The 17,938-nt window shown below is 42.0% G+C and overlaps 1 protein-coding gene across 2 annotated transcripts in view; it reads left to right on the top strand.

Moving 5' to 3' along the window:
• LOC114644570 (desumoylating isopeptidase 1) overlaps positions 1–17,938 on the top strand; it is a 34,431-nt gene continuing 16,493 nt past the window's right edge. For both annotated transcript variants that reach the window (XR_007936354.1, XM_028792635.2), the window contains exons 1-4: positions 1–347; positions 8,495–8,516; positions 9,782–9,851; positions 10,676–10,785. Coding sequence is in view for 1 of the 2 variants with exons in the window: in XM_028792635.2 (XP_028648468.1) it covers positions 257–347; positions 8,495–8,516; positions 9,782–9,851; positions 10,676–10,785 (293 nt within the window). In the remaining variant the exon portion in view is untranslated. The remainder of the gene's footprint in view (positions 348–8,494; positions 8,517–9,781; positions 9,852–10,675; positions 10,786–17,938) is intronic.

Here is a 17,938-nt window from a genome sequence, read left to right as displayed (position 1 = left end):
TGACGTCATGTAGAGCTAATGTGTGCACAGCTGACAGTTCTGGGAGGCCGAGCCAACTGCCCACCTGCCTGTCAAATCTCGGCGAGTTTTTTTTTTGGTTACTCTTCACTGCTTACTGGCTACACTTGGCGGAGCTGACCGTATTTTATATTGCAGCAGCAGCTACAAGCGCCGGAGCTGTCATTTCAGTCAGCTGTTTGTGTCAAAGTCACCGGCACAGTGCTCGATAGTTTGACCAGATCTTTGAGCCCTGGGCATGGAGCAGCAGTCCAGCGCCCACTCGGTCAAGTTGTACATCTACGACCTCTCTCGTGGAATGGCCAGGCAGCTGAGCCCCATCATGCTGGGTAAGAGATTTAAGCGGCAGCGCGAGTTCTCCGAACCGTCTACAGTGTTGGCATGTTTAGTAGGCGACTTCGCGGATGCCGGCAGGTGTAGGCCCCGGTTTGCGTGGGTTTGAAGAAATTACAGGATGCCGCATTAAGTAAAGAACCACAGGGTGAGCAAAACGGGCAGAAATGGAATGTTTGTGCTGCTAGATAGGACATGAATCAACAGATTTTATATGTCTTATTAAACGAGTGAGTTTTGGCTCTTAGTTTATTTATTTTTTTGACTTAATAATGAAATCAGGCCCCCTGAAACTGCTCTGTTTGTGATAGGAATGAAAATTCATATCGTGGCTCAGATTTATCGTATTGTGCTGAATGACATCTTGACAGTTGTACAGGTTGATGGTGATATTTCAGCGAAGAGAGGTGAGGCGAAGCTTATAATTCTTTTCTTTTTTTAATATTAATTATAAGTTAAAACATTTCACACTATCTCTTGAAGGACGTGAGCGTGAGTTGGCAGCTTTCGTTACGAAACCATTGAAATGCAAAAAAAGTGAAGGCTTCTTCCGCGTTCCCTGTGTGTGTGTTGATTGTTTCCCCCTGGCGACTCTGTTCGATCGGACAGCAAATCACAGCTATCTGGAAATTTCTGGGCCGTTTTAAAGAAGGTTAATATTTTAAACCACCCCCCCAGCCTCCAGTGTCCTAGCTGTTAAAACTCACGGGACAAGTTCTTACCACCAGATCTCAGTTGAACTCCATTTTAAAATTCTGTTTTAGTGATCTCTGTTTAAAAACGTCGCGACCCCGAACTGGACTAAGCCGTCTTGTTATTTTTATGTATTGTAACGCACGTCACTTGACGAGCCATTTTAACTCGAGCAGAGTATCCATAGCCGGTATTTACAACGTAAATTGTGAAAAAGTTTTCGTCGAACATATAAGAAAAATCAGTTATTCATTAAACCTAATAAATCATATTATGGATCAGCATAATTAGTTATCAAAGGTGGAATACACGATTTTTATACTGCTTTTAAATTTGTATACCTTTTTTTTTTTTTTTATAACCGCACCACTTTAAAAGATGCTGGCAATTGGTAAAGCTTTATTTTATACAGTGCCATGAACAGTGTGCACCAACTCAAGGTGCTTCACAGCAAAATTAGGGAACAAATTAATACATTTTAAAAAGTTTTTTTTATCAATATTCATTCTTTAATAATAATAATAATAATTCTTTCTTTAATTCATTCATTTTCCACTGCTTGTGGGCCGTGGAGGCAACAGTCTTAGTAGTGAGGCCCATGTGTCCCTTTTTTCCCCAGCCACACTTGCTAACTCAAGGTGCTTCCAGATGTAATTCTGCCAGTGAGCCGTGGGTCTTCCCAGGGTCATCACCCAGCTGGTCATGCCTGTAAAACTTCCACAAGGAGGCATCCGTATCTGATGCCCTGACCACCTTAGCTGGCACCTCTCAATACGAGGGGTCAGTAACTCCACTCCACAATGTCTTCATGTCTCGCCCTGTCTCTAAAGGAGGGCCCAGCCACTCATTGCAGTGTTGACAGTTTAGTAAAAGGAGCTGGTAAAATATCTAGTACTATCAGAATATAAGCAAGGCTCTGCCAAATGGCCAAGTCTGGTTTTTTTTTTTTTTAATAAGAAGGGGATGCAGGAGACAGAGAAATGAAATTTGCCTCGTTATGCCAATTGTTGGCAAGTGGCCCTAACAAGGAACTTTGGTTTCTTCATTGTGCCTCCACTGCGCCATCATTGTGTCGGACAGCGCCATGCACTACTAGCTATTCCGTCCCTCTATCCACTCGCTCTCGCCACCTTGCAATTCCACACTATTCTCCAGTCCTGTGAGCTGACTTTAGTCCAGGGTGCAAACTTGAGGCTTGCTGTCAGCCACGCATCTAGGCCCATGGGCTTTAGCAGCTGGCAGGCACAATGGAAGTGCTCTCCAAGTACTGTGTCTGTGCCACTCCACTCCACTACACTGCTTACAGAGCTACTTTATAGCTGGATTCTCCAGGTATTCCTAGCTCCCTCTTGGGCAGTCCACTACCAGAGGAGTGTGTCCTTCTGAGGTCCAGACCCTGGGATCGCTACACTGTCCCCTTCTTATTAGCCCTTGTCCCAAGGGTAACACAAACTCCATCCGGGTGAGAAGTGATTTAGTCTGCCCTGCCTAAAGCAAGCTGTCATGAGCAAGATAGAAGTGTTTACTGGAGTTAATGCTAAACCAGTCCTTAGTCTTGGGGTCATTAGTCTGTTCTTCTCCCAACCGCTGTCACCAGTGTAATGACCCGTGGGGTGTGGGAAATGGAGGAGTGGAATTAGCCTCTTTACACCAACTGCTGGTGAGTGGCACTAAAAAGGACCTTTGGTTTCTTCAGTGTACCTCCACTGCGCTACTCTTATATTCAGTGTCACCCCTCTCTCCCAGCTGACTTTTCTCCCTTGGTCTGCTCACACACGCCACCCAGTTCCACCTCTGTTGGCTCACCTGGGATTGGACGCAACCCGTATGCCACACTATTCCCTGGGACTATAAGATGACCCAAGTCCAGGGTCCAAACCTGAGGCTTGCCAGAATTCACACATCTTGGCCAAAGGGCTTTAGCAGTTAGGAGGTGCAATCAAAATGCTCTGTAAGTGCTGTGCTAGAACCTGAGAAATATCTCCAGGGGTGCTGTACAATGGCTGACCTCTAAAGGTCAAGCAAGAAGACCATTTCTCCTGGGTACTATTAATGTGATTTGAGTACATTAGAGGGTCGGCTCACGTTGTGCAGAGGAGAGATGCTGAGTATATTGGGATAAGGATGCTAAGGATAGAGGAAAAGAGGAAGGCCTAAGAGAAGGTTTATGGATGTGGTGAGAGAGGACATGCAGGTGACGGGTGTGACAGCACAAGATGTAGAGGACAGGAAGATATGGAAGAAGAAGATCCACTGTGAAAACCCCTAACGGGAGCACTCCAAACAAGAAGAAGAACTAATAATGTATAGCTGGCTTCTCTAGGTAGTCCTAGCTCCCTCTTGGGCAGTCCACTACCAAAGGAGTGTGTCCCTCTGAGGTCCAGACCCTGGGATCGCTACAAACTCCACCCGTGTGCGAAGCGCTTTAGTCTGCCCTGCCTGAAGCAAGCTGTCATAAGCAAGATTGAAGGGTTTACTGGAGTTAATGCTAAACCCGTCCTTAGTCTTAGGGTCATTAGTCTGTTGTTCTGAGGCTTGCCAGAATTCACACATCTGGGCCAATGGGCTTTAGCAGTTGGGAGGTGCAATCAAAATGCTCTGTAGGTGCTGTGCTAGAACCTGAGAAATATCTTCAGGGGTGCTGTACAATGGCTGACCTCTAAAGGTCATGCAAGAAGACCATTTCACCTGGGTACTATTAATTTGATTTGAGTACATTAGAGGGTCGGCACAGATTGGACGGTTAGGAGACAAAGGTGGATTGCGTTGGTTTGGACATGTGCAGAGGAGAGATGCTGAGTATATTGGGAAAAGGATGCTAAGGATAGAGGAAAAAGAGGAAGGCCTAAGAGAAGGTTTATGGACGTGGTGAGAGAGGACATGCAGGTGACGGGTGTGACAGCGTAAGATGTAGAGGACGGGAAGATATGGAAGAAGAAGATCCGCTGTGGAAACCCCTAACGGGAGCAGCCCAAACAAGAAGAAGAACTAATAATGTATATAATACATTATTATATAATAATAATACATGTATATAATAATAATGGGAGCAGCCAAAAGAAGAAGAAGAACTAATAATGTATATAAAATATATTTCAATAGCACTTTTTTTTTAACCTACTTCAAGACAGTAGGGAGCCACTTTAGCCACCACCAATGTGTGGCATTTTTGCGCCAGTACGTTCAAAATGTATTCGTTTTTTGGATGTGATGTGATGAGGTGAGAGTGAGATAGTTAGCTAATTAGTGACAGGGTTTGACTAGGGGGCCAGAATGGCCAGGCTTTGTGGGCAATTTAGTCCGGATGTTGGGATATACCCTACTCCATCCATCATCCATTATCCAACCCGCCATATCCTAACTACAGGGTCACGGGGGGTCTGCTGGAGCCAATCCCAGCCTACACAGGGGCGCAAGGCAAGAAACAAATCCCGGGCAGGGCACCAGCCCACCGCCGTATACTCTACTCTTTTCAGAAAATACCCAGGGATCTTCTATGACCCTCAGTTTTACATGTCATCTGAAGAACAGTGCCATTTCTACAGCACAGTGTCCCCATCATTGCAGTGGGGCATTGGGATCCACACACATAGCATAAGGTGTAAGCGCCCTCCATTGGCCTCTCTGATACTTCTTCCAGTTCTTTCTGGATGGTCTCCCATCCAATTACTGGCCGGGCACAAACATGCTTAGCTTCAGTTGGATTATCTGATCTGAAGTGCAAGTGACTGCTCAATGGATGTTTGTATTTAAATGGACTGGAGGCATAAAGATCCCACTTGATGGTGAGGAGCTTTTTCAAGTGGTTTCCAGCACATCTGGCAGCGTGGGTGATCAAAGCCTGAGTGAAACATCCACACAAATGGCCTTTTGTGTATCTCGACCATGTAGGGGAGGTGGATTTTACACCCTCTGTGTTTTTTTTTTTTTTTTTGAGCATTTTGGGGCAAGACTGTTCTCATCCACTGAGCTGAGGACGGCATTGGGCTGATTTAACCACTCATCTGCACACAAAACCCCAGCAGTGTGTAGGAGTGGCTGTGACAAAACTTTTGGATGAATTTTTCCATCTTGGAAGACAATTGAGCGGCAGTTGGAAGCAAGATGGGTAACTGTCGGTCAGTAGTGCCCTGATGGTAGTGCGTTTGTGGACAGCACAGGTGGAACCTCGGGCGGGCAGGGAGTTGGTTACCTCGGGCGAGGTTTAGTAGTAGTTTATTTATATAGTGCCCTTCACAGACGAAAGGTCACACTGCGCTGAACAGTAATACAATACAAATAAAACAGTTAAAAAACATAAAACCAATAAAAATAATTCATAAACAAACAGGAACTACTCCGCATTGATGAAAAGCCTGTTTGAAAAGAAATGTTTTTAGTTGTTTTTTAAAAGAATCAACTGACTCAACTGCACGCAGACTATAAGGCAGGCTATTCCATAGTCTTGGTGCCACAGACTGAAGGGCACAATCCCCACGGGTTTTTAGCCGAGTGCGTGGGACAACTGAGAGGCCCTGTTGCCCAGATCTAAGAGGCCGACAAGCTTTATAACATTGGAGCAGGCTGGTTAGGTACTCAGGAGCTTGTCCATGCAAAGCTCTGAAAGTAAGAACCAAAACTTTAAAATGAATTCTAGAAAACACCGGGAGCCAGTGCAGTTTGTGCAGAATGGGAGTGATATGATCATTCTGGCTAGCTAGCACGTGTTAAGGGCTTGGCGGCTGCGTTTTAGACTAACTGAAGACGTGAGAGAGACGACTTGCTCAAACCCGTAGAGAGAGCATTGCAGTAATCAAGTCGTGAGGAAATAAAAGAATGAACAAGCATCTCCAATTCTGACTTTGACTAATTAGAGATCAGGTCATGTGATTGTGCTTCATGAAATGTCTTCAAGCTGCCCGACAAGTTTATTTCACAATCCAGAAGAAGCATTTGAGTAATGGGCAGAGACAAGATGATCAGATGACTCGGAGTAGCATGTTGCTGCCCTTGATATGGTAAACTGTCATCTCTTGAAGAATGCATACTACATAAGTTTCTCAGAGCCAATTCTAGGACTATCATGCACAAGACAGCCACCCTCTGTGGTCAAGCATTAATGAATCCACCTCTGCACACTATCAACACTGGTTCAGTTTAGAAACTGGCAACTAACCTGACTTGTACATCTTTAACATGTGGGAGGAAAACCCACACAGATAAAGAGAAAATGTGCAGAGTGCACACAAACAGAATTCAAGCTCTGGATTTGTAAGGCAGAAGCTGCAACAGCAACCATTGTGCTGCCCCCAAAATACAAACATCAAAAGGAAAAATGGAAGATGTAGCACAATACAGTCCTTTTTTTTTTAGAAATGCCGGAAGAGTGAGAGTGAGAGTGAGTGCCTTGGTTGAAGTGTCATAGTTGGGACTTTCACTGCAAACAGACTTGTGAGAGTAAGAGAAACCTCAGGGCTAAAAGTGAGATTTGGAGCAAGATTGTGAAAAGTGAAACCTTGTGATGTCTTTGAATTGCAGACTTCAAGCAGTCAATGCATGTAAAGAATCTACAACAAAGTCTTAAATATGACTGCTTTAACTCTTTTAGGGTGGATGTCGACTTTTGTCGAAATTCAGGGGTAGAGGACGGTAATCGGCTGTAAACTGCGACAAAACTCGCCATTATGTTTTAGTTCAACTCTCTATAGTTAGCTTTATTAATTTGACTGACATTTCCTATGCATGCATGAGTAGCGAAGAGCAATGTGTGTCATCCATTCAGTTGTTTCTGACCTTCGGCGATTCTATAAGCTAGCTCTCTCCACGCTTTTTGATCTTGCACAGCTTCTTTGAGCTGTGTTATGTTCATGCCCGTGTCTGCTTTGATGGTGTTACGCCAACGAGTCCGCTTACCATCCCTAGCATGACCGATTTTTCTAGCGAATTTGATAGCATTATTTGCGAAGAGCAAACAACCCCTCAAATGGCATAGACATCTGCTGAAATACCAAAAACAAAATACTCTGTGGATGACGTTTTACGTATCATATCGCTGAGTCGGACTCTTGAGTTGTCAGATTTTGATGTAAGTGATCTGGAGATTGGAAATGAAAGTGAAGGACCAGCATAAGCTGATCGTGGTGCTGAACATGTGCGTGTAGGTAATGTTTCTACACCAACGTTCACCTGGGAGGACCATCTCTGTACGATGTCAAGTGGTACAAACCAGACTGCATCACACTGCTACTGCTGTGTGTATTCCTGCTGGTCGCTGAGCTGCCCCCGCCAGCTGCTGCTGCTGCCAGAGACACCGAACAGGCGCCAACTGTAGCCATGACATGCAGTAGAAGATGTTTTATACTGATGTATGTGTGAAACCATTGCTGTGTGTGCTTTTCAGAAAACTGGAAAAATATTCAGCCCTCAAAGAGTTAATAGACCTGCCATTGCTGTGTCCCAAACATTCCGGCACCCTGAAATGGGGGGTGACCAAAAAAAAAAAAGGCGTTGTCGTTTCTACATGATGTGACCGAAATGTCTGGAAATCCCCTTAAATGAAAGTCTGCAGTATGCACTTTAATCACAATGTCTGAATTGTTTGATTTGTAATTTTAAATTGTTGGAGTAGAGGAGTAAATCAAGAAAACCTGTGTCTTTGTCCCAAACATTATGGAGGGCACTGTAAATTTAATAGCAATTGGAGAACAGTAATTGATTAAAATTGGTTGAAGATGTAGGTGGTTCAGCTACAGGCTGTCAAATCTCGCTTTTTGTTTTGGAGTGGAAGGATTTGAGACTTTATAGGCAATAGCGCGTTGCTTATTTTCTGGGGCTGCAAGTGTTTATTAGCAGTTCAAATGAAAAAAATTAGTAGTGTCAAAAAAGTACACCGCTGTTGTTTTGCAGACTTGCTTGTTGCTTGAATTATTGAGTGGTAGTATGGGTGTAAATTTGATATCAAATGTCTAGCTTGTCTCTAATTCATGTCTGCTGTATAAGGTGCAGAAGACTAGATATGAAAGCAAACATCAGAATTGTGGTTTCAGTCCTGCCTTTTAAGTGTAACCATAACAACCTGACATGAAAACTGAACAATTAAATGAAACCGTTATTGATAAGAGTGGGATGACGGGAGTCAACATTTTAAAACCAAACTGCGCACTTATGAGGCATTTGTTTGAATGTCCCACTTTTTCCACACAACTCTGACTATGTGTTTGTGTTCATCTCAGGCCATCTGGCTTGCTTAGCTGTCATTAACAAGACTTCAAAGTGAACAACAGAAAAATCATCTCTCAGAAAGTGAAAAAAATCTACATATGCTTTTGAATGTAGCTGATCTTTCAGTATTTAATCACGTGAAAGTTACAAAATGGAGAACTGTTTAGTTCTTTTTATTCTTTTATGTGCCATAATGGTGTGTTTTTTTTTTTCTGACCCAGCATTAATACAAGTTTTTTTTTTTTAACAGGCAAGCAGCTGGATGGCATTTGGTAAGTACACATAATAACCAGAGCAGTTCACTTCTTTTTCAGCATCTTAGAATTTCTCGGCTGTTTCCAAGGGGAACTGTAACATTTGGGTCTTCATGGCTGTGACAGCTAGACATTTCTCTCTGTTATAAAAAAAATCTTGGAAGGCTTGGAAGGAGATGATATGTGATTTTCTCGAAGACGCTTTAACGTCCCGTAAGACAAGGCAGTGAGACAAAAAGACAGCTGCTGTACAGGCTTTTGAATGATTGACACGCAGCTCGGCAGCAGCAGCAAGCCAGTAGCTGATCCGACTGCATCTCCTTAGCGTGCATTCAGCCCCACCCCCCCCTTCACAACGTGAGCAGGCTGGCGTGTACCATGCCCTGTTGTTTGAGAGGGTGGGCGAGCGAAGTGAGCAGGGGGCAAAGCCCCCTAGTCTCTTAAGAAGAAAACAATAACGCAGTCCTCTGAAATTAAAGTGTGGTATTTTTTAACATTCAGTTTTATTCCCAATGACTTTGGCATATATTCATTTGCATCAGACATTCCTCTTGTTAAGTAGTGATGGGAAAATGAAGCCTCATGAAGCTTTGAGGCTTTCTTTGTGTTTGTGCCAGAAAAAATTCGAAGCTTTGAAGCCTCAGCCCCAGTATGAACAGCGACATGTGGTGGTTAACTGAGGTCAAGGCAAGCTCTCAAGAGTGCAACTGAAGCAGCACTCACTGTTTCAGTCTCATGTCACCAGTAAAAGGTCAGAAACATCTGTGTTCATTTTATTCTGCTAAGGGCCTTGTCCATTTATACTATTTAACTTTTGAACACCGTTTTCCACTGTTAGTCCTCATCTGTCACCAAATCACTCTCTCTCCTCACAACCCAACAGTGTTGAATGAGAATGATGCATTTTATATAGGCTACCTGTTAATTTAGTGCCAAAGCCATCAAACCGACGAAACACTGTCTCAATCTGCCACTTGCTGTGGCCTGACTTCAAATACTCTGACCTCATGCTGCTGTTTCTCCAATTATCTTCAAGCATCACTTTAATAATTACCCATAGCTGGTCTCAGTTCTGTTTAGTTGTCCTGCTTTTTCTTTTTTTTTTATAATTTACATTTTTGTACAGTAATAGTTTCTTAATTCTTGAGTGGCCTTTTCTTATTTAGATGCTTTTGTCCTGACCTGTTCCATTTTACTTTAATTCCAATTTGTTATAAGCTAACTTCACCATTAATGTTTCTTTATGTATTCACTGGATGTAAACTGAATGTTCTTTCTTTCAGGCATACTTCTATTGTAGTCTACGGTGATGAATTTTTCTTTGGAGGGGATGGGATTTCCAGCTGCCCACCAGTACGTTTCTAAATATGTATTAGAACTCATTGTTGCAGAGCACATTGCTGCTTTGCTTGTTTTTTTGTGTTCCATTTTGTGTAATACCTGCAATGTACTGACACCCCCCCCATCCAGGGTTTGTTCCTGCCTTGTATCCTATGCTGGCTGGGATAGGCCCCAGCCCACAACTCCACGACCCTGGTCTGAATTAATCTGGTTAGTAAATCACATGACATTTTATGCAATGTTATTGTTAGATGTTGTGGCATGTCGCCCATGGTATAGGGATATTGCCTAAATAGATCACTCATATTCCCTGAAGTCTTTCCACCCACATCCCCAAAGACATGTTGGTTAAGTTAATAAATTATTCCAAACTGGCCTGTTGTGTGTGTGAGAGCGGCCGATTGTGTGTGTGTGTGTGTGTGTTTGTGTGTGGGTGTGTGTGTGTGTCAGAAGAAAATGTAATGGACTGGTGCACAGTCCAGGATTCGTTCCAGTTTTATAACCTGTACCACTCTCCAGCTCCTAAATTGGATTAAGTATGTTTAAGAATGTTCTATAGCTGTTGTATATGTTTGGGCTGTTTTCAGAGTATTACTGAGAGAATAAGTATGAAATAAGAATAAGAATTTACTTGTTGCAATCAACAACTAATCTTTGAACTTGAAGTACAGATGAAGAAAGTTTTGGTAGAAATAGTTGTAAATGTTTTCTAAATTTTAAGCAAAACTTAAATGGAATAAAAATAAAACCCATCGTTTTGTAATCAGGTCCTTTATTCTCAGTCGTTAAATTTATCATTCATGAAATTTGGCTCCAATGTTTCATGTTTATTTCAGGGTGGGACAATGCTGGGTCCTCCTAATTCAGTGGTCGATTTGGGAATCACAGAGGTGACTGGGGAGATCTTCATGGACTATCTGATGTCTCTGGGCGAGTCTGCCTACAGGTAAAAAGATATTTTCCTTTTTTGATGAAAATTTTGCTTTGTAAAAAAAAAAAAAAAAAAAAAATACAAGTATTGTCAAATAAACTTTATGTAGTTCAGCTTTATATATTTATCATAGTCAAACAAGTTATTAATACCTTGCAGTGTGGAGTGGTGCATAGTGCTGATGGAGTGTAAGGCCTTGGATTTGGATTAAGCAGATTAGAGAATGTATCTGTTTGATGCTGTTCAGGAACTATATAGGATGTAAACCATAGTAACTGTGCAGTCGATTACACTATGTGTATATTTGCCAACAAATGGCAAAAGTAAATAATATTGCTATTTTGACCAGATCTCATTTTTTAACTTCACAGTAAATGTTCATTTCAATTTGCAGCGTGTAAAGGGTACTTGGCATTAAGTCTTTAAGGTAAACCTGTGGCGGTCACAAGGATGCTAAGATTCACACCATCTGAAGACAGCGATTTGTTTATTTTACTATGGGGACCCCATGAACACACCCAGCCTTGAACCTGCATGCACTGACTTATACACAGAGACACTGAGAAAGAGGCTCAATGAGGATAATAATAAAGTATATACTAAACAAATAAAGAAGGCAAATAAATATTAAACAAGCAACATGTACACAAAAGCCCTCCCCTATTCCCTGACAGCAATCATTATTTACAAACTCTACATACATGAAACTGAACGAAACTGCTACGTGAAACTTAATCATTATTGCATTGGCCTAGTGGTACACCAATATTAGCATACTGAATTAAGAAAAATCAAATACATTTATTGATTATGCCTTAAGCTGCACCCCTCACACAAACAAATTCCATTTATTTTACTTGTACCCTTTTTTGTAAAAGCTGTCTGGCTCTCTTCTGTCCACGCGTTCATCCTCCCATCCTTTCAATTTTAAAATATGCTTTGTCCAATTTGGAAGTGTGGAGATTGGAGTCTAACATGGCAGCACCAGTTGCAAATTGGGACTACAAGATGAGGTGCTAGTTTTGCATATACAGTGCATCCAAGTATTCATAACGCATCACTTTTTCCACATTTTATGTTACAGCCTTATTCCAAAATGGATTAAATTCATTTTTTTCCTCAGAATTCTACACACAACACCCCATAATGACAACGTGAAAAAAGTTTACTTGAGGTTTTTGCAAATTTATTAAAAATAAAAAAATTGATAAAGCACATGTACATAAGTATTCACAGCCTTTGCTCAATACTTTGTCGATGCACCTTTGGCAGAAATTACAGCCTCAAGTCTTGTTGAATATGATGCCACAAGCTTGGCACACCTGTCCTTGGCCAGTTTCGCCCATTCCTCTTTGCAGCACCTCTCAAGCTCCATCAGGTTGGATGGGAAGCGTCGGTGCACAACCATTTTAAGATCTCTCCAGAGATGTTCAATCAGATTCAAGTCTGGGCTCTGGCTGGGCCACTCAAGGACATTCACAGAGTTGTCCTGAAGCCACTCCTTTGATATCTTGGCTGTGTGCTTAGGGTCGTTGTCCTGATGAAAGATGAACTGTCGTCCCAGTCTGAGGTCAAGAGTGCTCTGGAGCAGGTTTTCATCCAGGATGTCTCTGTACATTACTGCAGTCATCTTTCCCTTTATCCTGACTAGTCTCCCAGTTCCTGCCGCTGAAAAACATCCCCACTGCATGATGCTGCCACCACCATGCTTCACTGTAGGGATGGTGCCAGGTTTCCTCCAAATGTGACGCCTGGCATTCACACCAAAGAGTTCAATCTTTGTCTCATCAGACCAGAGAATTTTCTTTCTCATGGTCTGAGAGTCCTCCAGGTGCCTTTTGGCAAACTCCAGGCGGGCTGCCATGTGCCTTTTACTAAGGAGTGGCTTCCGTCTGGCCACTCTACCATACAGGCCTGATTGGTGGATTGCTGCAGAGATGGTTGTCCTTCTGGAAGGTTCTCCTCTCTCCACAGAGGACCTCTGGAGCTCTGACAGAGTGACCATCGGGTTCTTGGTCAGCTCCCTGACTAAGGCCCTTCTCCCCTGATCGCTCAGTTTAGATGGCCGGCCAGCTCTAGGAAGAGTCCTGGTGGTTTCGAACTTCTTCCACTTACGGATGATGGAGGCCACTGTGCTCATTGGGACCTTCAAAGCAGCAGAACTTTTTCTGTAACCTTCCCCAGATTTGTGCCTTGAGACAATCCTGTCTCGGAGGTCTACAGACAATTCCTTTGACTTCATGCTTGGTTTGTGCTCTAAAATGAACTGTCAACTGTGGGACCTTATATAGACAGGTGTGTGCCTTTCCAAATCATGTCCAGTCAACTGAATTTACCACAGGTGGACTCCAATTAAGCTGCAGAAACATCTCAAGGATGATCAGGGGAAACAGGATGCACCTACACCTGAACACCAGCAAAACCAAAGAGCTGGTGGTGGATTTTAGGAGGCCCAGACCCCTCATAGACCCAGTGATCATCAAAGGTGACTGTGTGCAGATAGTGCAGACCTATAAATATCTGGGAGTGCAGCTGGATGATAAATTAGACTGGACTGCCAATACTGATGCGCTGTGCAAGAAAGGACAGAGCCGGTTATACTACCTTAGAAGGCTGGCGTCCTTCAACATCTGCAATAAGATGCTGCAGATGTTCTATCAGACAGTTGTGGCGAGCGCCCTCTTCTACGCAGTGGTGTGCTGGGGAGGCAGCATTAAGAGGAAAGACGCCTCACGTCTGGACAAACTGGTGAGGAAGGCAAGCTCTATTGTTGGCATGGAGCTGGACAGTTTAACATCTGTGGCAGAGCGAAGGGCGCTCAGCAGGCTCCTATCAATTATGGAGAATCCACTGCATCCACTTAATAGTATCATCTCCAGACAGAAGAGCAGCTTCAGCGACAGACTGCTGTCACTGTCCTGCTCCACTGACAGATTGAGGAGATCGTTTCTCCCCCAAACTATGCGACTCTTTAATCCCACCCAGAGGGGTAAACGTTAACATTCAACATTATACATAGTTACTGTCTGTTTTTCTGTTTTTCACCTGCATTGTTATCATTTTTTAATTTAATATTATTTATTGTATCAGTATGCTGCTGCTGAAGAATGTGAATTTCCCATTGGGATTAATAAAGTATCTATCTATCTATCTATCTATCTATCTATCTATCTATCTATCTATCTATCTATCTATCTACCTATCTACCTATCTACCTATCTACCTATCTACCTACCTACCTACCTGAGCTTCACGGCAAAGGCTATGAATACTTCTGTACATGTGCTTTCTCAATTTTTTTATTTTTAATAAATTTGCAAAAACCTCAAGTAAACGTTTTTCACGTTGTCATTATGGGGTGTTGTGTGTAGAATTCTGAGGAAAAAAAATGCATTTAATCCATTTTGGAATAAAGCTGTAACATAACAAAATGTGGAAAAAGTGATGCGCTATGAATATTTTCCGGATGCACTGTACAGGGAACATTCAAGAAGTTTCTGCACTTTTATATTTTCGTTGGAAACGGTGAAGGCGGGAGGAGTTGTAATTGGGCATTAAAAAGTTGGTACGACGCTAGGAAAATTGCATTGCAAGTGAAGGTGACTATGTAGAAAAGTGATATAATTTGTTTTTGAAATTCTTAATAAATAGAGTTTAAAAAAAAAACAAAAAAAAAACTGTAGAAACTTTTTGAACGTCCCTCATGTTACTTACAGTAATTCATTGTAGTGAACAAATTTGAGCCCACCTACTCTCTTCTTCTTCTTTCGGCTGCTCCCGTTAGGGGTTGCCACAGTGGATCACCTTCTTCCATATCTTTCTGTCCTCTGCATCTTGTTCTGTTACACCCATCACCTGCATGTCCTCTCTCACCACATCCATAAACGTTCGCTTAGGCCTTCCTCTTCGACCTCTTCTCTGGCAGCTTTATCCTTAGCATCCTTCTCCCAATATACCCAGCATCTCTCCTCTGCACATGTCCAAACCAACGCAATCTCGCCTCTCTGACATTGTCTCCCAACCGTCCAACTTGAGCTGACCCTCTAAAGTCCTCATTTCTAATCCTGTCCATCCTCATCACACCCAATGTAAATCTTAGCATCTTTAACTATGCCACCTCCAGCTCTGTCTTCTGCTTTCTGGTCAGTGCCACCGTCTCCAACCCATATAACATAGCTAGTCTCACTACCGTCCTGTAGACCTTTTCCCTTTCACTTTTGCTGATATCCGTCTGTCACACATCACTTCCACCCTGCCTGCACTCTTTTTCACCTCTCTTCCACAATCCCAATTACTCTGTATTGTTGATCCCAAGTATTTAAACTCCTCCACCTTCACCAGCTCTACTCCCTGCATCCTCACCATTCCACTGACCTCCCTCTCATTCACACACATGTATTCTGTCTTGTTCCTACTGACCTTCATTCCTCTCCTCTCTAGAGCATATCTCTACCTCTTCAGGGTCTCCTCAACCTGCTCCCTACTATCGCTACAGATCACAATGTCATCAGCAAACACCATAGTCCACGAGGACTCCTGTCTAATCTCGTCTGTCAACCTGTCCATCACCATTGCAAATAAGAAAGGGCTCAGAGACGATCCCTGATGTAATCCCACCTGCACCTTGAATGCATCCGTCACTCCTACCGCAGACCTCACCATGGTCACACTTTCCTCGTACATATCCCGTACAACTCTTACATACTTCTCTGCCACTCCCAACTTCCTCATACAATACCACAGCTCCTCTCGAGGCACCCTGTCATATGCTTTCTCCAAGTCCACAAAGACGCAATGCAACTCATTCTGACCTTCTCTAAACTTCTCCAACATTCTGAAGCAAACATTGCATCTGTGGTGCTCTTTTCCACCTACTCTCTCATATATAGAAATTAAAAAAAAAAACTTATACCACTGAAGTCAGTTTGATGGGATTCAAATTAAATTATGCAAGTGTTTTTAGTATACTTCAGGTACATTAATTAGTATGTACTAGATCAATTTAACATCTAAGAAAGGTGTTCATGAGCATTTAATGTTCAATGAAGAATGAAAGTGAGGTAAGCCTGACAGATATACTGTATACACACAGTAACCACTTTATTAGGTCTGTCGCTTATTGTTGCTAATAACCTACTCCTCCAAACAGTCAACCATGTGGCTGTAACTCGGTGTTTATAGCATGCACACATTTATAGTTGAATCATATATTTGAAGAAGCAAGATGTGTGATCTAAGCAGGATTTCCTGTGTATGATTTTTGGTAGAAAGTATGGTAGTTCCTGTATCTCAGAAACACGTGCCCTCCTAAGATTTTCATGCACTATTTCTAGAGAATGGTGTGATAAGCTGTTAAACAATAAACATTCATGGAGCAGCGGTTTTGTAGGATAAATCACCTTGTTAAAGAGAAAAGTCAGAGGAAAAATACCAAGCTTGTTCAGGCTAAAAGAAAGGCGATCTCTGAATGCACAATGCATTGGACCGTGAGGCAGAAGTGCTGCCACAGCAGAAGACCACACTGAGTTCCACTCCTGCCAGTTAAAGGGAAGGTGAGGCTGTTGTGGGCATGTGATTATCAAAACTGGAAGACTGTAAAAATTTCTTATTGTAATACAAATCTCAATTTCTGCTGCGACTTAAAAAGAGTAGGCTTGGAATTTAGCGTAGACAATATATTGCTTTGTATTAACGATACAGTTTGACAGTCCTAGTGTAATGGCATAGACAGGGGTGTCAAACTGAGGTCATGGAAGGCCTCGGTGGCCACCATGTTTTTTTTCCAGCTACGTTTCTTAATTAGAAATCAATTACTGCTGCTACTTGACAAGACCTCTATTGGTTTTATTTTGATTGACTTTCTTTTTTAAGACTCAAACCTCTTGTTTCTTTTCTTTAGCTAGCAGCCAAACAAAAATTAAATGAAAAGTGAGCCAAATAATGAACAGCTAATTCAGGGGCCCCAATTCCAACCCAGTTTCTTTATAGAGAGCAATTCTTGTTGTTAACGAAACATGTTATTTAATTATCTTTTTTACATCCTCATTATGTCCACACCTGTTTTTTTGGGGACATCTACAAAATATTTGATGGACCAGAGCAGATCAATATTTCTTAGACCTTCACTTTGTTTTTTTACAAATATTTTATTGAAACAGATGATTTATACTTATGCAAACAGCTACAAATTGTATCCGGTTAGCTTATCATGTGTTGGCTCACATTGCATTCATTGCTTGACTGATAATAAAGGAAAAAGAAAAACAGTTAAGGAGATTTAGTCTTAAGAAGCAAGTCAATAAAATTTAAGGCTAAAGAAGTATGTTTCATTAGTGGTAGTCACATTTCACCCCCAACAATTCGCCTCCCACATTTTGCCACCACCACATATCGCCTTCCATAATTTGTCCCCTGTATATAATGAGTAGGTTACAGAAATGTAAATAATGCACCTTTTTTTTATATCTTGTAATTTATTTTGGTTTAATAAATGCACATGTTAAAAATTGCCAAAAAATGTTCCACCTGCAAAGGGCGTCTTTAGTTTTTCACAAACCCAGATTCTGTGTTGTTCATCTTCCGTTGTCTTTAAAAACACGTAAATGTGGTTGTCATCATCTATCAGTTTTCTTTTGCCTCTTATTGACAGAACTCTTTTTGCCATTGTAAATTTTTATAATTTTATACGGCACGTGGCGTGGCAGCATATATATTCATATTGCACTGTATGTGACGTGCTGCTTGTTCTTCAGCACCGTGATGTACCGCTGATAGTCAGGCGGTGAAAACAGCAAACTCGCACTGCGTAACGGCCGTAGTGTGTTCGAGCACGTTAAGTTGAGTAACAGTGCTCATGAAGAAACTGCGCAAAATCTAGTAATTCTAGTTTTATGGAATGCTATTTCGATATTTTTAAAATAAAATCAAAATTAAAAAAAAACAAAACAAAATACAGGTAATAATCATTTTTAAAAAAGTTTGAATGATCCAGGTTGATGATAGGAAAAATATCTGGGGCGAAGCGTGAACAGCGAAATGTGGGGGACAAAATTGTATCGCGGTGAAATGTGTGTGTGTTTAGGGGGTCAGGTTATCCCTCCATAGTATAGGAAATGTTTTTTGCACACATTAGGCTTCTAATCCCATCTGACTATTATATTTGCAAGCT

The sequence above is a fragment of the Erpetoichthys calabaricus genome, chromosome 12 (assembly GCF_900747795.2).
Source record: "Erpetoichthys calabaricus chromosome 12, fErpCal1.3, whole genome shotgun sequence".
NCBI lineage: Eukaryota > Metazoa > Chordata > Cladistia > Polypteriformes > Polypteridae > Erpetoichthys > Erpetoichthys calabaricus.
This window is presented reverse-complemented; position numbering and strand designations above follow the sequence as displayed.